The sequence below is a fragment of the Anolis sagrei genome, chromosome 1 (genome assembly GCF_037176765.1).
Source record: "Anolis sagrei isolate rAnoSag1 chromosome 1, rAnoSag1.mat, whole genome shotgun sequence".
NCBI lineage: Eukaryota > Metazoa > Chordata > Lepidosauria > Squamata > Dactyloidae > Anolis > Anolis sagrei.
In genome coordinates, this window is record NC_090021.1 from 194,265,089 (window position 1) to 194,287,676 (window position 22,588).

A 22,588-nucleotide genomic window follows, 5' to 3' on the forward strand; every position below is an offset into this window, starting at 1 on the left:
TTTATATAATAATAACAACAACAACAAATATAGTTTATTTATATCTTGACCACCTCTCCCTGAGGGGAGTTGGGGAGGCTTACAGCAGAGAAAACACAATATAAAATATAAACACACAACCACATCACAAAATTAAATCAAAACAACAATAACAACAAAGGGTTGCTGTGAGTTTTCCGGGCTGTATGGCCATGCTCCAGAAGCATTCTCTCCTGATGTTTTGCCTGCAAAATTCACAGCAACCCAGTGGTTCCAGCCATGAAAACTTTTGACAATACAGTAACAACAAATCCTCCATTTTGAACGGCGCAGACTTACAAAGATCTCTCACAGCATATGCTGACTTTTGCAAGATTGGAATGTGGGGACAATTATTCTAAGGGTTCAGTAGGATAGCTTAGACAATTTGCCTGGGGAAAACATCCCCATAGGCACATCATTTAATGTATTTCCCATATATTTATTTTTAGAGTGGTCATAGGATTCTAAGTTATCTTGTTACACCAGTTATAACCATACTATAGTTATAGGAACGTGATTAAGAAAAATAAATTTCCAGTTATTACAAGTCCCAGAATCCCTGTCTACTGAGACCCAGAATCCCTGTCTATTGAGAGAGCTTTTGCTTGCCAAGGGCTGCTGCTGATAGGAAAAAATAATTGCCTGTGCTCAGACACAAGCAGATCTACTCCCACGAAATTCTTTCTGCCTTGGATAAGCAAGCTTACAGATAGGTAAAATTACAGCTCAGGGTCACACATTCAACAGAAACATGAATATGCTGTAATGGTAGAAACAGAACAACCAATCAGAAGTTGCTTACGTGTTGTTTTTACAAGTTTGATATAAAACCATTGTTAAGTACGCACAAAGGGGTAAATGGTCTTTGTTCTTTGACCAGGATGGTCAAGAGGCTGTTCATCTCATGTTGATCAACTTGAAATAAAGCCTTGTTGGAAAACCTCATCGGAATCTCATTTCCTCCCTTGCCTTCTGGGCCTGTCACCATAAATTCCCAGTCTCTAACATTTTGGAGGTTCCACCGAGATCTGGGTGGTGAGTGCCCATTGGCTGGAGGACAAGAGGTGGCTTTTGGAGGCCCGGAGGGACGGCACCCATCTGGTGACAGTGGCTACTGGAGTGCGCTGAGAAAAGGGGCCCCACCTGACTGACCAGTGGCTCTGCTTGTCGCAGCCCCCAGGTGTGTCCCGTCCATCTCTGCCGAGAAAGAGGTTCAACAACGCTTGAAAGAAGACTGCCGACAGGTCGGAGGAAGGAGGAACGAGGCATTCCAGAGGAGCACCGTCGTGTGTGGGTTGTAAGGCCTTGTTCCTGGGGAAAAAAAGCTAGCTGGAGGGAGGCAAAGGGGGGAAGGCAGAAATCCCCCAGATAGCTGATTGTGAGGGTGCCCCAAGAACAGTCAGCAGTGCCCCCTTGGGAAAAAAAAAAGAAAGAAAGAAGAGAAACAGACAGAGAAGGGGGGAGGAACTGACCCCTTGAAAGTTTAAACAGTTTGCCGTGTCAGGGAACTGTAGAAATAAATTGTGTGTGTCTGTGTGTTGCAACACTGGATTGAGATTTGTGCATGTCTGAAGCGCTGTTTTGTGAAAAGGAAAGTGAGAAAAAGGAGTTGGATTCTTGTTATTTCAAATGGAAATCTGTTGTTCCAGTACTCAGGAAAGGATAGGAATGTGTTTGATGGAATTATGTGCTAAAAAGAGAGAGCTTTGTGTAAGTTGGCAGATCACTTGAGATATGTATGTCTAAATGACACGGGACTGAGTTTGAAATTTGTGCATTCAAATGATGTAATGGATATTTTACAAGAGAAACTTAGACATGTTGAACTGAAAGGTATATATGGAATGTTAATTGTGTTTGAAGGATTCAAACAAGAAAGAAACAAAAATGCTGATTCAATGGGAATTGATTTATGTTCAAAATGCTGCCATTTGAAAAACTGTGTTTTTAAAATGTAAAAAATTTGGGTAATGATAAAACGGGTGATCTTTAAAAGTTTGATGTTCTCTGTTCTGTGTGCAAAGGGGGGAAAAAGGAGCTGACCTTGGGAAACTTGTTTGTGTGCGTGTGTGTGTGTGAACGAGGTTTCTCTCTTTGTGTGTGAATGTGTAAAAGGGCCTAACCACTAATCACTAACCAGCTGTGTGTGTGTGAATTTGGAGAATGAATATTATGCGATGTGACATTTTCTGAAATGGTTAAAATTCTGATTTGTTCTGTGTCTATGGAAAAAAAAATGAGTCTTGCATTATGAATACGTATCTTTTGAAAACATGAAAAATTGCCCCCATGGGCTGTATAAATAACTGTGTGGAGAAAAAAAAAAGCAAAAACCTGATGTCAAGGGTTTTTGTGTCAAGGGTTGTGACTGGCCAAAAGAGTTTTTCAAGCACTGAAAGAGGCCAGGGCACATCAAAATGAACATTTGAAGACTGATAGAAACTCATTGTCTGTGTTAAAAATGTTTAAAAGCAGGCTGTTTAAAAACTGTTAGAAACTGATGTTTTACAATGCCCTGAATGTACAGTATGTTATGGAGATAAGAACTTAGATTGGTACCAGCCAGGATGGAATCAAATGAAATGGACTGACCGTGTTTTAAGAGTGCATTTTTAAAACTGAAGTTCTAACTTTATTTTTGCTCAAGAACATGGAAATAATTCTTATGTTTAAAGCAACTGTATGTCATGAGAAAGTGAAATCATGTGCCGGAGTTTTAAAATGTTTTTTTAAGAGTCGTTTTAAAATGGATGCTATGTGGAGGGCTCCTGCTTTACAGAGCCAGAAGAGAGATAACTGGAAAAGAACATGGTGTTCTCCTGCCATTCTCTGGCAGAAGAGAAAAAAATGGTTATGAATGGTACATTTTAAAAGTATCTAATACCGTTTTGGATTTTTTGTGTTCAAATTTATGAATGCTTACCAGAGCTCCTTGTAGCTTTCTGGTTCAAAGGGGAAAATGCTTCATTTTGCCCTCCCTTCCTTTATGAACTGCTGATGGACATTAACTCCTTGCAGGTTGGGACATTTTGAGGCTTGTGCCGAAAGGGGAAAGTTACATCTGTGTGTGGACCAAGTTTAAAGTTTGGGTTGTTATAAGTTTTTCAGGCTGAATGGCCATGTTCCTGAAGCATTCTCTCCTGACAATTTGCCTGCACCAATGACAGGCATCCTCAGATGTTGAAAGTTTAAACTTTTTCTTTTAGCTATTTAAAGATGCCACACTAGGAACTGTGTGAGAGCTAATAATTTACAGAAAATAGGGATTTCCCTGCAACTTCTCTTGAGACAAAGAAGAGGCACAGGATTCATGTCTAAAATTGTTTTGAAACACAAAGTTTTTTGGTTGGAGACACAAGATAACAAGATGGGTTTTTTCTTCTTCATATGACAGTGAGGTGACCGCTGTGGTTTTATGTTAGGAGTACATAGAAACTCCCTCAAGATGTCAACAGATAAAATATGTTTTAAGTTAAACAAAAAAACAAAACAAAACAAAACTGCCTTTTTAAAAGCCAAGCCGCAGCTTACCTGTAGGTAGATTGCGACACTGATTGATAAACAGAGTTCTTTACATTGTTTTTTGTTTGTTTGGTTTGGTATTTAATTCAAAAGGAAGCCAGCAATTGATTTTTACAACAGAATTTACTTTATGTGGATACAATAACCCTGGACATGAATCATAGAATCATAACATCAAAGAGTTGGAGGAGACCTCATGGGCCATCCAGTCCAACCCCCTGCTAAGAAGCAGGAATATTACATTCAAATCACCCCTGACAGATGGCCATCCAGCCTCCATTATAGTTCTTAGCCCGAGGTGGCTATATTTCACAGCTTTCTTCAAACATAGGACAAAATACCTCTACAGATTTTGTTATTTTGACCCAATCCCTCTACAAAGTTACTGAAAGAATTAATTCTGAAATGGGACATTGAACCAGAAAGACAGGGCAGTTTGCCCTGGAGTTGCCAGATTTAAAAGACAATGCCTTACAAAGGGCCAAGAAGGTTTTTGGTTTTTTTTTTTTTTGCCAGATTTGAGAGACATTGCCAGCAAAAAGGTTAAACTGTTTATTTAGTTAAAAAAAAAGCAGGTTGAAGTTGGAAAAGCAAGTCGAAGATGGAATGATAAAGGATTGCTTACAGCAGATGGATGGAGGAACTATGAGATAAATCGTGGAGAGGAACCGTGAGATAAATCGTGGGGAAAACCGTGGAGAATTGTTTAAAAAGGATGAAGATTGGTCGAGAGGACTTCGGAGTGGGAGATCGTAGAGGCCCGCCAATGGATATAGAAGCGAAGGATGTTGATGGAGCTGACGACAGAACTGGCCAAAAAGACTTCAACAGATGGGTAATCAGTATCCCCTCCCCCTTTTCCTCTCACTATCTTTCTATTTATCTTTTTCAGCTCTTGAGCTCCTGGTATGAGACCCGGATCCTAAATTGGATATCCAAAAGGCATCATAGCCAGCTGGGAAGCCTAATGGGAGTCCAAAATACAGGAGCCTATCCAAAGCACCACCTGCTGGATAGGCTAAAGCTAAAGACGTGAGATATGGTGACTTTATTTTATAGACTTTCTTTACACAGAGATTGACTTTAGAGACTAGATACTTTGCTGGATACAGAGACTTTTTGGACTTTCTTCATTTTACCTGGAATTTAATAGACTCATTTCTTCAATCAAGAAGGGGAACACATTCCCAGTTTGATTCAGATTGCCTTTATACAGGAGACTAAAAAGACATAAAGGTTGGATACACATGAGTGTGGCCACGTTTGGTCCTGATAATAAAAACTGGATTTCACATATGTGCATGGCCACATTTGGGCCAGACAGCAAGACCTGGACTTGATATCCTTTCTCAAGTTGAATGATTTCTATTGCTAAATCGTTAAAGTGGTTATTGTTACCATTTAGTTCTGATTGCTAGCTTGATAAGCTTTCATTTGTTTATACTGTTTCAGTCAAGTGTTTACAACTGTGTTTTAGAAAGAAACAGAGGTGATGTCATTCACAGCCTGATGCCACACCCCATTACAACAAAATGGGAGAAGGATACCCTCCACCAATTGGTAAATTGCATTGCAAAAGGATTGCATGCGCAGGTCTGTTGGGTATGATACGAACAAACAGCTCACTTCTAAATACCATAACCATACAACAGACAACTGATCAGACAGATGATCCCAGTTAATTCAATTTGAAAAAGGGGAGGTCTTCACCCCCTTATACCTTTGTACGCCCTTGTGCACCACTTAGCTCAGCCCAAACCTCACTGACAGAAAAGACATCTCACTATGACCGTGCCCCATGTCCAATTGGGACAATACCATAGACGTGACATCACTGTACTCCTGTCAGATATACAAGACACAGACCGATACCACTAAACAGAATTTGACATGTGCAGATGATTCCGCATTACATTGCAACATACATATAAAGACACTGGCAAGATTGGGCCAGGATTCTACTGGATTTACAGAAGTTGGGCAAGAAGGAAAGATACTGCCCCAGTCTGAAATGGCACATGTACAACTTAATCCCTGATTTCTTCCAGATTGAGAGTCTTTGATACAACAGCCGCTTGAGACATAGGACAAAACCATTTGGATGGGCCTGAGTTCAAGGGGCACAAAGTGACACATAACAATGACACTGACAATGCATACTTCACTGAATCACAAAGAATTGGTGCAATCTTGTTCCCATATATTAAAATAACACTAACTGGCACATTTCAGCACAACTAGAGAAATTGATAAACTATATGATAAAAGACACCCAGATGCAACACAGATTGACAATAGACCACCTAAACAGAGAAGGGTGTCTATGCATTTTGTTGCAAAATGAAAATATGTTTCCAAGATATACACATCATGGTTTCCAGACTTACAATGGTTAAAAGTTTGGTTATGTCTCAAATTGTAATTGTCATAATGCTATTGATATTCTTGTGCTGTTTTACTTTGATGAAAAAGAAGGCTTGATAACTCAAAGCCTTATAGATTCAATAACTGCTAAAAATATGATATCCCTGCATAGAACCCTATACATGCAAATGTTGACACTGCCAGGTTCACATGAAAAAATAGAACAAAGATAGAGACAGTGTCAGAGATAGCTATGACAAAGGACAATGATATTGTTTATACTACTGATTGCAACGCTCGCTTCAAAGGCTTCGCTTAGCAACAAGAAGAGGAGGGAATATAGGAACGTGATTAAGAAAAATAAATTTCCAGTTATTACAAGTCCCAGAATCCCTGTCTACTGAGACCCAGAATCCCTGTCTATTGAGAGAGCTTTTGCTTGCCAAGGGCTGCTGCTGATAGGAAAAAATAATTGCCTGTGCTCAGACACAAGCAGATCTACTCCCACGAAATTCTTTCTGCCTTGGATAAGCAAGCTTACAGATAGGTAAAATTACAGCTCAGGGTCGCACATTCAACAGAAACATGAATATGCTGTAATGGTAGAAACAGAACAACCAATCAGAAGTTGCTTACGTGTTGTTTTTACAAGTTTGATATAAAACCATTGTTAAGTACGCACAAAGGGGTAAATGGTCTTTGTTCTTTGACCAGGATGGTCAAGAGGCTGTTCATCTCATGTTGATCAACTTGAAATAAAGCCTTGTTGGAAAACCTCATCGGAATCTCATTTCCTCCCTTGCCTTCTGGGCCTGTCACCATAAATTCCCAGTCTCTAACATAGTAAGTGCCAGAAAATACTAGATTAGGTTTTAAGCTCATGGGCATGATGTTTCTATTTGAATACACAGTTGTTGCAAGAACTAGAGCTATGAAAATGGTACAACAAACTTCAGAGGCTGCTCGCAAAGATAATTAGAAATATTGAACTTGCATTTAAAAAAATGCACCAAACCAATTATTTATGTGACTGTATCCTGCTTAGACTCTCCAAGGGCAACAATTATACAATACCACACAATCAATACCTGTCAGGAGTAATTAAAAAGGATGATTTTCTAATTACCAATTACAGATAACAAGCAGACAGTCAACTGCTCTATCCATTCAGTGCCGGCAAGAACTACTCCATATCATCTAATTGATCCTGTACATTTTCATGTAGTGAAATTTTAATGTATGCATGGCCTTGTTCTGTTGGAGAACCAAGAATTGCTATAGGAATCTGATAGAAAGTTGCTCCTGAATTAAAGCTGCAGCAGAAAGCTATTTACACCCCACTGAAACTATATTGAAAGTAAAATCAAAGAGAAGTGCAACTAACTGAAGAAATAAACTTCCCTTACTGCATTGATACACCTATCAGATTCTCCTCCCCTAGCACTCTTCCAGATGTTTTGGGCTAAAGCTTCCTTCATTCACAACCAGTAGTTAAAACAGCAGAGTGACACATAATCTGAAACTGCCAAGAATCCCATACTGCACAAGTCTGCAGCCTGTTTACACACACACACACTGAAGTATAGGACATTAGACTCAAGTAGCCAGTTCTATATTAGAATTGGTACAATTGTTCACACACAGTGTGGGGCTCCTGCTGGTGCATTGTCGTTTTGCTCTTCTCTGGAAACTAGGGTTTCCCCCACTACTTCAGTTTATAGTGACATCTAAATATGGCCTATATGTAGGATTTTCAAAGATTCCTTCAGTTAAATCTTGGCAAAGGACCTGTCTACATCGGCCACATACTCCAGAGTGAACCAGAAATCACCCCTGGACATCCAGGTGATGTCCAGGCATGAACATGAAGCAAAACCAGTGTACCCAATTTTCCTTATGTCAGCAAAAGCTGCAGCCCCACACTTCAGTGTGTGTGTGAACAGTTGCGCCAGTTCTAATATGGAACTGTCCCAGCTGTGCAAATAGGCAAGTGACAACATCCCACTTTCCCCACGCTCTGCTGCATGGGAAAGGGGGGAGGGTGGCACTTACTTTTGTCATTGGAAAAGCCTCCACGTGAGTATAGTGTGATGATGGTCTCATCACACTAAAGAATGAATCGACTTTAAATCCGGTTTCTGCCTCCTGCAGAATTCTGGGGTTTGTAGTTTAGGAATGAGCCTTTAACAGCATCATTAAACTACAAACCCCAGAATTCTGCAGGAGGCAGGAACTGGATTTAAAGTGGATTCATTCACTAGTGTGATTGAGGGTCCTTCCACACAGCCCTCTATATTCCAAAATATCAAGGCAGAAAACTCCACATTATCTGAGTGTGGACTCCGATATCCCAGTTCAAAGCAGATATTGTAGGATTTTCTGCCTAGATATTCTGGGATATTGGGCTGTGTGGAAGAGCCCAAAGTTGAGAGATCAGCCCCCTCCTTTTCCTCCTCCCATCTCCAAGGGCCCTTCCACACAGTAAGTAAAACTGTATTTCTATCTCGCCCTATCTCTCCTTGAGGACTCTGAATGATTCACAACATAAAAGGCAAACATTCAATGCCATAAAATAAAACAATAAACTAAAACAATTCAAAATAAACAAAACAAAGCATTCGACAACAAAGCAGATCACATGAAAACAACAATAATAAGTTACACAATGTTAATAAAGCGAAAAGCCGTGTCTATATTCAATTCAATTCCAAACTCATTGCTTTCACCCCATTCCATTGTAGGGAGTCTCAAAGAGGCAAAAAGATAGAATGCCGAGCATCAAAATGAATACCAAAGTAAGTACCAAAATGCATAAGATGCTGAAAAATAAAACATGAAATAAAGCAGTTTGATGAAGCATACAATGAACAAGCCTTTTAGCAATGGAAACAAATGCAATCACAAAGTTAACCAACATTTCTTAGATGCTCCTATTGTTTATGCTCGGTGGGCAGCATTTCTAAAAGGCACTACTAGAACATTTCAATAGGTTGAAAATGGTTCAAATCCAGAGATGCTTCTGTGCATGGAAGGCCTCTTCAAGGAGGATAAAGGCATCTCTGCCTTGTGTGCATCAATTCAGGTGCAAAATCAGAGACAATGTGCACAGTGAAGTGAAATAATAAAAGTCAAGCAAAATGATATCCTAGTTATATATTGGGGTTGCTGGTGACTGGGAAACATTCCCAGTGGTTTTTCGACAAGTCAAATATGTGCGTCTCTGTTGCTAAGCTCACTGTATAAGCACATATGGTCTTCCACTGTGCTAATCACCATTCCTGCTCAGCAGTGCATTATCAGTAGATGCAGCTGCAAGGGACAGAGTCATTCCTTTGTGACTTGTAGGTGATACTCCAGTGTGTGTTGCTCTTATCACACCAGCCATGCACATCCTATTCCATCTGGAGATTTATAAACGCAGCCATCTCTCCCTTCCCCCTCTCTCACACATGTGTCCAATAGCATTCTGAAATAGAAACCCTGCCTCCTGATTTCTGATGAGTATTTGTAATCCTGTCATGCCACACTTTTTAAAGCCCATGTAAATCAATACACAATTTCAAAATGCCCCAAGGCCTGTCTCGCACTTGTGTGCTGGATTCTTCTTTTTTTAATAGCAGCTGTTTTTGTCACTGACCAGTATCAGCCATCACCTTGAACTTGATTTTAAATTTCCCCCACAATGTGCTCCAATATTGAGCAATAATAAGGGCTACCTATATAAGTTTTCCAAACATTTCATTTTGATGACACACTTTTCAGACATGCGTCATTTTGCAACACAATAATTCAGTTTTACCTGAGGTTAAACCAGCCTCTTATAAAATATACGGACAAGAGATAAACTGTAATAATGAAATGTATGGGGATACATGAAAATCTTGCACTGATATTCTTAAAAATACATGATTTCTTACTTATTTCACATAGACTCAGAGGTTTCTTGTTGCATTTACACAACATACCTGCACTCTGCAGCTGACACACTACTGTGTCACAACACACAGTTTGTAATGTTCTGCTATTGAATTATGAAATCTACTGATGAAGATATCATTCACCCACATCCTCACCATTCTGCCCTTTTGTTGTTTGTTGTTGTGTGGCTTTACATCATTTCTGATTTATGGTGATGTAGAGATGTGTTCATTATAAAGTGTTATTTATAATGTGTTTAAACTGTATTTATAATGTTTATTATAGAGTGTTTAATGTACTGTGTTGAATCTGTATTTATGTATTACATTTATTGCCATGGCCTAGCTGTGAGTGATAGGTTGCCATGGTGATAAGACAAGGCAGCAGAGGAGGTGGGCGGAGCTTAAGGAGAAAAAGGTTTGAAAGTGGCAGTTAAGCTTCAGTCCGGTGGATGAGACCCGGAGAAGAGCAGAGCCAGTTAAGGGCTCTGGGAAATAGCAGAGTCAAGAAAGGACTCTGGGGAAAGTAGTTTAGTCCGGTGGATGAGACCCGGGGAAGAGGTTCAGAGTGTTGTGAAGCTGTGAGAATTCAGTAGTTCTTAGAATTTGTGAATATTTCTTCAGCAAGAGAGCTGAAGGTGTTACCTTGTTAGATTGCTTAGGTTAAAAGAATCTAACAGAGGGGGTTTTAAGGATTGCCAGTAAGGAAAGACTGGTGATCAGTGGTTTGTTCCGAGTATAGGGCAAACAGTGTGGATATTCACAATAGGGAACTCTGAAGTAGTATAAGCACTTCACTAAAGAAGGAGTTTGTAGAATTGTAACATTAGAAGCCTGTATGTAACTCAAACCAGCCATTTTGTAACATCAAGCCTTGTGCCAAGTTCAAATTCTCAAAACTGCAACAATTACGTTCTGTTAACAATAAAACTTGTTCTCTTTGTATTTCAAACCTGCCTCCTCCATTGCTTTTATGCTTGGTGCATTCCACACTACCAAAGTCACCTCACAACACAACTAAAGATAAACAGAGACATAAACCAGCGTCTCTAAACATATCGGTGGCAGCTTAATTGATATTTAAAAGAAGGTTCCTCACAGAATATTGGTGGCATTAAAGAAGATTAATACTTCCTCACATAATTTTTGGTGGCATTCTAGTGGGATTAGCGCTTCTTTACACTAACCTATCCTGGATCTTTCTTGGAAAGATTTGTTCAGAAGGGGTGTGCCTTTCCCCCCCCCCTCTGAGCTGAGAGGGTGTGAATTGCTCACGGTCACTCACTAGGTTTACATGGATGAGAGGGGATTAAAACTCTGGTCCCCCAAAGTCCTAGTTCGGCACTCAAACCACTACACCATGCTAGTCTCCTTTACACTGTTTGAAAGCAGGGCCATCAGAATATTCACAGTGATTACATTATACCCCTGCCAGTACCATTTTGCATCTTATAATCTGTTTCTATAGTAACAAGCAATAAAAACAATATCCTAAAATAGAATCCTACTCCTATTGAACTCAGTGCTTAGTTTCTCTATCATCATCATCATCATCATCATCATCATCATCATGATGTTGCTGTGTCGTTTTATTTTCTTGCTCCTTTTGTATTTCATGTTTGTTGTGATCTATTTAAAAGATATCTAGTTTTAAAACTCATACTTCCAGGCATCATCTGTTCTAAAATTAGCTTCAGTGTTGTGAATAATGTCTTATGTGACCCAATGATGTGATCCAGGAGAATTCTCAGAACAGTCATGAAGACCGTCAGAGGCCAACTGTGAGCACCTGGACATATGGCACATGGATGCTAATGACTGCAGACTTTGTATCTGCTTAAGGAAGGAGTTCTCCTCAAAATGTGTGGAATAGGCTTCTTTATGGAATCATGAATAGTCTCTAGAAGTAGATCAGCTTACTTGATCATTTGTAATGGGCTCAGGGTGAGCACTTTGTAGTTGTTATGCTGTCTCAATTGCCATTTGGGTTCTTTTAGACTGAGGACTTTTGGTGCTCCGAATCAAAATGCATTGTGCATATTTTCACATCATTTCAACTTTAACAATTTTTCTTTTGGTCAGGAAAAAAAACTGTGAAGCAGCAACAACAGGAGAACATATGGAGGTTTTAAGATGGATTCCTGGTAAAGGTCCATGAGCAGGGTAACTTACAATAAATGCCTCATTTGTAAGTATTCATAGTGCTATAGTTATTTTGGTCTGCTGGTTTTCCTTTTCCCTCCAATCCTCCATCCCAGGTATCCAGTGATTCTAGAACTTACTCCATTGTAACCTCAAGGCTACTTATCATCAAAGTAAACTCACTAATTAATGTGTCTATATAGCTAGCAAGCTTTAATCATCTTTCACTTTATTTAGAACAGAATCTATCCATGCCCCGCCCCACAAGAGGAGGAGGAAAAAAGCCAAGTGCACCAATTTGTCTTGTCCTTTGTTTGTTCTTGGCAGACTTAAGTAATGTTTTTCCCTGAAGAAAGTTCAAATGAACAAAAGCTGGAAAGCCATCTGCTGTTTGACAATAACAAAGGCCATCTTTCATTGCTTGAATTCATAGCCTAGCCATTACGGAAGAGTGAGGCAGTTGCCTCAGGTGGTGCATGCTGAGGAAGACAAGTAAGTAGTCAATGGCAAATTTCTACATCAACTCCTTGGCTGTTTCCCCAGACACAGCTGTGAATGGTGTAGATCGGTGGTTCCCAACCTTGGGTCCTCAGACTTCAAGTCCCACAATTTCCAACAGCTGGCAAACTGGCTGGGATTTCTGGATGTTGAAGACTAAAACACCTGGAGGACCAAAGGTTGGGAACCACTGGTGTAGATGAAGGTACTATCCCATTGATAGCATGGGAACAAAATTCAGCCACCTATGCAGTTTGCTCCTGATCAAGGAATGGAGTGTGGGATGGTGGTGACCTTGCTCTTCATCATGGGCAGCAAATGCATCCAGACAGTCCTGTTTGCCGGTCACAGGAATTATGAATCATCTCAAGTATGAGTAGCTTGGCTCAGGCATTGAGTGGTATCCAAGGTCACTTCCACCCATATCTGCCCCTCAGTGTACCACTGGGCTTGCCAAGGTGCTTTGTGGGAGTGGGGTGATGGACACATGTAAAACAGAGAAAACCAAGAGAGTGCTTACATGTTCGTATTAGCAGTAGATGTCAGCCATTCTCCAGCCAAGCCGATGATATCAAGCCCTGTAGAAAGCTGGTTGAAAAATCGAGGATGACCTAGAAAGATGAATAACACCACTGTAAGGTTTGTCTGTTTTTAAAAAATGTTTCATATTATCCCTGTCAAATATTTTCCTCTACCTCAGTAGAGTACTGGAAGTGTCCCCAAACCATGAACCAGCTAGGCTCCAGATTCCCCTCAGCAATGCAGGAACTTCACGGTGTAAGAAAGAGTCCACACACAGATATTCTTTCACTGCTAGAATACAGGAAGGCTTCATCTTCAGTTGCTTCAGAAGAGATATATACAAAGCTATTAGGCATGGGCAATCCATGGTTCTAAATGGTTCTAAAGTACTTAGAAAACTAGAAGGTGCTGGTGCTTTGCTTCTAAAGTGTCGCTAAAGTTCTGGTGGTGAAAATTTCAGAACTCTAACGAAACTTTCAAAATTTCATTATAAATGACAGTATAATTGGTTCTGTCATAAAAATCACCAATAACGACATAATAATGAAATTTTGAAAGTTTTGTTAAGAGTTCTGAAATTTTCACCACCAGAACTTTAGCAACATCACAGAAGCAGAGCACCAGCGCCCACTAGTTTTCTAAGTACTTTAGAACCATTTAGAACCATGGGTTGCCCATGTCTAAAAGCTATATAAACACAATACACACTATCTCAGCTTCTTCATCCACTCTTCACAGCTCTAACAGCCTACAGCTACACTCCACACACAGCACAGGCTCAGTCAAGTAACTCTGCTATTGTACAGAGTTTCTGGGCCTATAAGTGAGTGACTCTCCATGTAGCCAGACCTAAAGGCCTCAGTAATTCACATTGTCATCTATGCCATTTATCTCAAAAGTCTGACAATCCCATCCCAGATGTAGGAACTATGTTGCCATCTGGATTTTGTTGAACTATACCTCCCAGCATTCTTCACCACTGGTTTTGCTGATTAGCTGAAGTCTAACCACAATTGGCGGACCACATCTTCCCACTGCTATTCTGTCAAAAACAACATGATTTCCTGGGTTCTGCTGCATAAAAAGAAATCGTATTTTTGTTGTTGCTGTCCATATTTACAAGTAGGAAACAGGTCTCTCATTTAGGTACAGAGGAGAGTGAGAAGAATAGCTAATTCTATACATTTATTTGCTCCTCTCCAATTGCGTTTACATTCACATGTAATTTATATGAATGAGGAATGAATAGGGTGGGAGAATAAGGCACCATATATTTATATTAGTAGTCCTTTGCACATAAATTAACCCTTATCCTTCCCCCAGTTTCATTGAAACTTATGGAGATGGATTAGAAAGCAACAGAAGCAGCTCTGGGATTTTCCACTTCCTTTTTAGACCGCTGACCCATGTATTTTGAATTATAAATATATTTTATTATATTCAGAAATACTGACAAGTGTGGCAACATCCATTGTCGTATCCTTTGCTGTTGTATTCTATCAGGAAAAACAAGAATTTTGGAGTTTCCATGCAAGGCAACTGTGCATTTGTGAAGTTGTTGAAATGAGCATATACATACTTCTTATGGACATTGCTTTTTAAAAAGTTGCCATTTTCATCAAAACTGCACTGGTCAAAATATACACCCATGCTCTTTCTGTCTGTCTGTCTGTCTTTCAAAAGTATAAAAGTTAGTCTTGAGATAAACTCTCTATACTTGGCTTTAACCATGACTCGGTCTGAACACTCAATGGGATAATGTGGAAGTCAGGTTTCTGCACTTCTGTCTCTACTGCCGTCCTAGTGATTAGCATAGGAAAGGTGAGTAGAGAACAAGTAACGCCATATTAGCCTGGTATTATCAGTGACCTGAAATAATCAGTATATGAGTCTGGGATTCTCCACTCTGTTAAACAATTGCTCAATGAGGTAGTGGATTAGGAACGATACATTCAAAATAATAGTCCTATTTTTAAGCACAGGGATGCATTATAGCTATAAAGGAAGGATAGACACCACAAATAGAAGGATATATTTTATGTGGCTATGGGTTGTTGTGATAATTTCATTTGTCATTAGATGAACCTAAGTTTCATCCACTTTAAGGCAACATCTGTGGAATTAAAGACTCCTTCTTTGGGGACTTTTGAACAAAGGCTGGATGGCCAGCTGTCGGGGTACTTTGGATGTGATTTTCCTAGTTCTTGGCAAAGGGTTGGACTCTTCTAACTCTATGATTCTAAGGCAAAGGTTTCCCATTGACATTAAGTCCAGTTGTGTCTGACTCTGGAAGTTGGTGCTCACCTCCATTTCTAAGCCGAAGAGCTGGTGTTGTCCATAGATACCTCCAAGGTCATGTGGCCAGCATGACTGTATGGAGTGCCATTACCTTCCCGCTGATACCTATTGATCTACTCACATTTGCATGTTTTCGGACTGCTACGTTGGCAGAAGCTGGGCCTAACAAAGGGAGCTCACCCAGTCCTGTGGATTTGAACTGCTGACCTTCCAGTCAGTAAGTTCTGCAGCTTAGCAATTTAACTTGCTGCGCCACCATAGCCCTTCCTCTATACTATTATTCTTACAATATTCCTCTTAAATAGACTATACAGGGAAGTCAGTAACTCAAGGTCACCAAAAGTGCTTTGTGGCTAAACATGGATTTGAAACTAGTTCTCTCGTCAGGTGCTGACTCTTTACCAATTATCCATCCCACTCAGCAGTACACACCTCTTTAATTCCACCATAGGGAATATCCAACAGATGTTTGGGTCATTCATCAAGCCAGAATCTCAATATGCAAGATTTGCCTCAGTAACAATCATGCCAAACACAATAGCAACAAATGAGCTGTGCTGGAGATGAACAGCACTCCTCTCACATATAAAACACAGTGCATCAAGCACTCATAAAAAAGACAAGATCTTTCCTATTAGAGAAATGCCATGTGCAACAAATAAGAAACAAATTTACATTTATCATCACGCTGGTTGTAACTATGTCCCTCCAATTGCAATCTCATGTTAATCAGAAAAATGTGGAACCATTTCATGTATTTTAAAAGTAACTTTCAATGCTAATCTTCAACCAATGGGCTATAATTAATCCCCATTCAGCAAAGTGTGTGTGTGTGTGTGTGTGTGTATGTGTGTGTGTGTGTGTGTGTGTGTGTGTGTGTGTGTGTGTATGTATATATATGTGTGTATATATATATATATAGTCACTACTACAATCTGGACTCTCATTAGCTCATCTAATGCTGGTGGAGATCTAAACCAGAAAAGTCCAACACCCAGAAGCAGAGAAGAAACATAGTCACACTATGTAATACTCCTATTAAAGTCAAATGCAACACCTCTCCTCTCACCAACCAAAAGAAGCTATACTAATAATCTGAATCACTACTCAGTGTTTTTTTCTCAACTTAAGTGAAAGTAGATTTTTCAGGAGACCCAACTGCTATTCTACGTTAGCATTCCAGTCATGCCAAAATGCACTCATTCTTCAAAAAAGAGCTACACAATAAAATTAATATTGTGAAAAATGGGATATTAAAATATAATTATGTTCCTTTCTCCATTAAAATCCATAGCATAACTGGAGATTCCCCAAGACATCTTGATGCATAAGATTCCATATAGACAAAAATGTGGCATTAAGATAGATAATCGCCCATTTGCTGTCCTTTCCCAATGTCCTTCACTCTGCTGCCTTGAGTTTCATCTTGGGAAACTGGCAGGATATAAACAAAGTCATTGATTGAACAAATGACTACTTTGTCAGATCAGAGTGAAGGAGTCAAACATGAGCGTGTGATGGCATTTCAGTCAACATATATCAATAAGCTTATTTATTATGGTACTTCCAGATGGTAGCTGAAATCTTGCCTCTTTATGATGCTGTAGCCTTGTTCCTAACCTGCCATAGATGTGGGCAAAACGTCGGGAGAGAATGCTTCTGGAACATGGCCATACAGCCCAGAAAACTCACAGCAACCCAACATATGAATTGTTACTATGTGTATCTTGCTGTTCCTGTCACATGAGTGGAGTTATGAAGCATTCTGGTGCACAATGCACTACAGGGTCTTGTATGATGACCATGCTGTTCACTCCATTTATACCAGTGGTTCCCAACCTCCAGGTGTTTTGGACCGGCTCCCACAATTCCTAACAGCTGGTAAACTGGCTGAGATTTCTGGGAGCTGAAGCCCAAAATAACTGAAGGACCAAAGGTTGGGAACCATTGATTTATACGAACATCCCAGAGATGTAGCTATGTCTCTGCTCCCCTCCTGAGAACACTAGCATTATACAATATTGCAATTCATCTTTTGGGGATCATTACAGTTTATAGTGACATAAATCCCTAAAAGGACCCCATTCAGCAACTTGAATGCCAACACACAGTAAGTGTAGTAGCCACTACTCCAGAGGGTAGAGATTTCCTTGAAAATGAAAAACTGCTGGTTGGTATTTTGTGCAGTCAGAAGTCAGCATTGTGCAGCTACTGTTGCACCACTCAAGTCTGAGTTGTTGAGTCTTCCTAACCTGGACCACGGATGATGCAGATTTGCTCTGCCAGTCGTCTGTGGGATCTACTCCGGCATCCATTTCCTGTTGCTCCTTGGCTGATGTTAGACAGACTCCCAACACCCCTCAAGCTCCGAGTGAATAATTTCCAAATTACATGCCCTTTATGACTCTCAAAATTCCCTGCCTGAGGCCAAGATCTCACTGTGTCTAATAGCAAATCCAGTTTTGATTGTGGAATTGCAACATTCTTCCCCAAGTCACATTTATTTGTGCAGCACTCCAAACCCCTGTTCAGATTTTCTATCTCTCTGTTACATACTCTCATAATATAGCTTTTTAAAAATCCTTGTAAAATTTGAATTTTTAAAAAATGCTTATCTGATCATATTTTCCTCCCATATGGGTGCAATGAAAATTATTTTTTTAAAGGAATTGCTTTGCTAACCAAACCAAATGTCCATCTAATAACCAGTTTAATGTTCTGGGGATTTTTCCCCCAACAGTGGCAAGGAAAAACTGTAACTCTACTGACCAAAACTATTTTCTATGGTTTGTCCTCAGCACCTGGTAATTACAAGTTATTGTGCTGAAATATCACAAATAATTATCTAAACTGAAAGAGCAGCCCTTAAAAGGGGAAAAAAATATCACTGCCTGGAAATGCCAGCATAATTCTAAAAACAAGAGTGGATTAAGTCAACCAAAGGCCCTTCCACACTGCCATATAACCCAGAATATCAAGGCAGAAAATCTTTGGACTCAGATAACTGGGTTATCTGAGTCCATACTGACATATTCCAGTTCAAAGAAGAAAATGTGGGGTTTTATTCAGCCGTGTGGAAGGGGCCCAAGTCTGTCTGTCTCTATAGCTGCTTTTCTGTCTCTATCAACAAACACTCTAACAATCACCATGTCGGACTACACAGAGAAGCCATTGAAATCCACAAGCATGTGGACAATTTCAACAGAAAGGAGGAAACCATGAAAATGAACAAAATCTGGCTACCAGTATTTAAAAAGTCTAAAATTACAACAGCAAAACAACAGAGAGGAAACAATCAAGGACATCTAATCACCTCTCAAAAAAAGATTGCCCCAGGCACCAACAAGCCACACCAAACAATTGCCAGGCCATCAAATGCTAATCAAGGTGGTTAGTTGAAACGTTCACACCTAGCTCCAGCAGACAAGAGTTCTTTGTCCCACCCTGGTCATTCCACAGATATATAAACCCATTTTTCTAATTCCAACAGATCTCACTACCTCTGAGGATGCTTGCCATAGATGCAGGCGAAATGTCAGGAGAGAATTCCTCTAGAACATGGCCATATAGCCCGAAAAAACCTACAACAACCCAGTGATTCCGGCCATGAAAGCCTTCAACAATATATCAACATACAGTTCTGGCTTCAAGTTAAATGAATATTCTATTGAATGTTCACTTGACAACCCCGAGTCACAAGCCCAGCTCTCCAGAAAAGGAAATAACCTTTCATGGGAGAGCCAGGAACAGATTTCATGTTCAGAGTTTTTCCTAACAGTATAGTCTAAAAACATTTCAAAAAACCTCCTCACCCACAACTTAAACATTAAAGGCTCTTTCAAAGCAAGTCCATCTCAGAATACCCATCCTCGCTCATTAAAGAATGGGAGAAATGACTGTGGAAATTATATTTGATGTCTTATGTCTGGTACTCTGGAATGGCCTGGAAGCAGGGAACTTGCCTTGCATAATGAGTTATCAGTAGGACTGCAAGTATTAATGATCCCAAGACTTGCAGTCACCCCTTTCTTTTCTTTGTTTTTTGGCATTAACTGTCTTGGGAACATAAAGAAGAAAAACTGCAAATTCAGTGTCATTTACGCCCTCATTTACCTAATGATATTGTTCCCTCGAGATACAGGCGGCCTGCATTTCATCAAGTGAGAAAGATTACGACTTTTCAAGTGTGTATGGCTAAGCTGTCTACACCCAATGCTGCAAAATGCCCATTTGAGTGACAAACAGAACTGCCTAGAGGTCTGCCTACTGTGAGCAATAAGGCAGGAGTCACTGGCGGAGCGGAGTGGCAGAGAAATCAGACAGCATGCTTCCTAAGCACAGGACTGCAGCAGCAGGGACAGAGTCAAACCAGTGTGATTTAAAATTGGCTCTCCCATCCTTGATTTTAAATCATTGAATGTAGTCACATTTTCCATTGATAACATTTTTATATATTTCCTAAACAAAGGGGAAAACATGGTCACTTGAATGGCACAAAGTTAGAATTAAGGCCACAATCGTACAACTCTTTACCCAAAAAGCTGGAGCTGACAGACGGAGCTCACCCTGCTCTCCAGATTCAAACCACCTTTCGGTCAGCAGTCCTGTCAGCACAAGGGTTTAACCCATTGCACCCCCGGGGGGCACAGGAAGAGTAGAGTGGATGGTTTAAAAAATGGATGGGAGTATGCACTCTGTGTTGCTGATAACTGTTCTACAGCAGTAGTGACGTAGTTAAATGGAAGCGGAATTACCAGAGAAACTGAATCTTTGCCAAATATGTTTTTTAGGGAGACTGTTTTTCCATATGTATCATCTAACATAGAACACAAAAGCTGATCGTATTGACAGTCAATATGAAAAAGTCACTTTCTCAGTTGGGTAAGGTTTGGTTGGTTTGCTTTCAGACTGATTATTTGTGGGTTCCCTCCATTCAGCTTCTATGTAGCCATTCCTTGGACACAATCCCGGGTCTCTGGCCAACACACTAACTACTTCCTGAATGGCTATTGTGACAATTTACTAAACAGGTCAAGAGTTCTCAGTTTTCAGCTGAAGGCCACAAATATTGTTGGAAAAGAAGGAAGGGACTGCTTGATCCATGCTGATATACCCCTAGTAATAGTATATTTGAGCCCCCCGTGGTACGATGGGTTAAAGCCTTGTGCCTTGGCGGTTCGAATCTGGAGAGTGGGGTGAGCTCTCATCTGTCAGCTCCAGCTTCTCAAGCGGGACATGAGAAAAGCCTCCCACAAGATGGTAAAACATCCAGACATCTCCTGGGCAGACATCTCCTTGCAGACAGCCAATTCTCTTACATCAGAAGCGACTTGCAGTTTCTCGTCACTCCTGACACACACAAAAAGTATATTTACTCAAAAGTTAACTCCACTGTGTTATGTAAATCAGTGTTACATAACATTGCAAACAGAGGATCATTCAATTGATAGACCCACTTTCATCAGCAGATCTTGAAACAGTTGGAATTCCCCCACCCTCATCCCACTGATCCTCAAAATCTACTTCAGGGTGTGATAAATACCCTGAGAAAAGTCTTGGGCATTGCAGAAGAAGGGTGGGACGACAAAGGGTAGAGCAGTGGTTCTCAACCTGTGGGTCCCCAGATGTTTTTGGCCTACAACTCCCAGAAATCCCAGCCAGTTTACCAGCTGTTAGGATTTCTGGGAGTTGAAGGCCAAAAACATCTGGGGACCCCAGGCTGAGAACCACTGGGTTAGAGAGTTCTGATGGACTTTCCCTAGAATTTACTATTTGTTATTGCACAGCATATTTTAAACACTCCCAGTTTCATCTTGACAACCCTCCCCCTGCCCCTCAAAGACCTGGCCAAACAGAATGTCAACATACAGACACGCAAAGTACAGTATTTGGTTTCCAAGCAGGGAGGTCAGTTTCTTTAGTTCTGCCAAATTTATTTTAAACACTGGAACAAATCATTAGAGTATCACTGTATGGAGGATGAAACTGTGTTTTCAAATAGAAAGAAACTGTGCCACTCAGCTAAGGAATGAGTGGTTAATTCTGTACTTCCAAGAGCTTAATTCATGTGCCCTAGCACCCATCTGTTCTCAAGTATTTCACTTATTACTATGTTGAAAGTTATTCTTTCTTCACTGGTGATGGTCACGACAGCATATAACACATTCCCGGGTGGCCTGCCATCTCATTACTGATCAAACCCAGGCCTTAGCTTTGTAGAGCCACTGTGTCATGTTCATTCAGACCCTGACCCAGCAGTGCCCACCCCCCGCCCCAGGTAACCATATTATCTGCTCATTTAGAGCCGCTCCCAGGGCATTCTCTCACCTGTCCTGACTCCATATTTCAGCGTGTCCCTGCAGTCCACCAGAATCTGCTCAAGTGACTCTGGGTTGTCGGAAAGCTCAAGGTTGAAGCCTTCCATTCCTTCCAGGAGCTGATGGGGATGGTGGAAGTCCAGCACCTTGGTGGACCTATCGAAGGTCTTCCTCACGTAGTTCAAGAGAATGTCCACAATCTCCAGAAGGAATTGCACCGTCTGTTCCTCTCCATTCTTGGCTGGAAGCAAATCTGAGCAAGAGATCGGGAACAACCAACTCTGTTAGAAAAGGTAGCAAAGGGATTCTCAGGCTCCTTCCACACCCTTCAACCTCTTCTGTAGACAAATGGCCCTTTTGGAAATGTATCCCCCAAAAGGCAAGGCTGATACTATATTTCTTCCTCACCATTAAACAGATTTCCCTCTGACTTTTCATCTGAGTAAAAAGAAAAGCAACTTGGAGATTGTTACATTCCAACAAACAGGTGATCTTTGCAGGCTATCATTCAGTAGTAAGCATCAGGTCAAGCAAGAAGACAAATAAATGAAATACGACCTCAAGCAGTGTGAGGCATTCTGTCACCTACTATAATCACTGTATAGTGATGATAATAGATGACATAATTCCACACTGAGATGTACAGACAGGGAAGTCCAAAGGATGAACCACTCCAAGCTATGCACAGGTGTGTAAGAGTGCATGAAAACAGTCAATCTATGTGGGATCCTGAGTTGGGACAGAAGGAAGAGGGTGAAGATTTGTTTTGCGCTGGAGATTAGGGCTCAGCGCAATCGGTTCTAGAGATTCCACCTAAAAATTAGGAAGAGCTTCCTGATTTTAAGAGCTGTTCAGTATTGGAACTCACTGCCTTAGAGTGTGGTAGAAGCTCCTTCCTTAGAGGCTTTTAAGCAGAGGCTGGATAGCCATCAGTCAGAGGTACTTTGTGTTTTTCCAGCATGGCAGGGGGTCGGACTAGATGGCCCA

The 22,588-nt window shown here is 40.6% G+C and overlaps 1 protein-coding gene across 2 annotated transcripts in view; it reads right to left on the bottom strand.

The window, feature by feature from the left end:
* The window catches only part of GAD1 (glutamate decarboxylase 1), a 64,291-nt gene that overhangs the window by 18,330 nt on the left and 23,373 nt on the right, over positions 1-22,588 (bottom strand). For both annotated transcript variants that reach the window (XM_067471599.1, XM_067471603.1), the window contains exons 5-6: positions 21,612-21,854; positions 12,985-13,075 (exon numbers count right to left, since the gene is read on the bottom strand). In XM_067471599.1, coding sequence (XP_067327700.1) covers positions 12,985-13,075; positions 21,612-21,854 — 334 coding nt within the window. The remainder of the gene's footprint in view (positions 1-12,984; positions 13,076-21,611; positions 21,855-22,588) is intronic.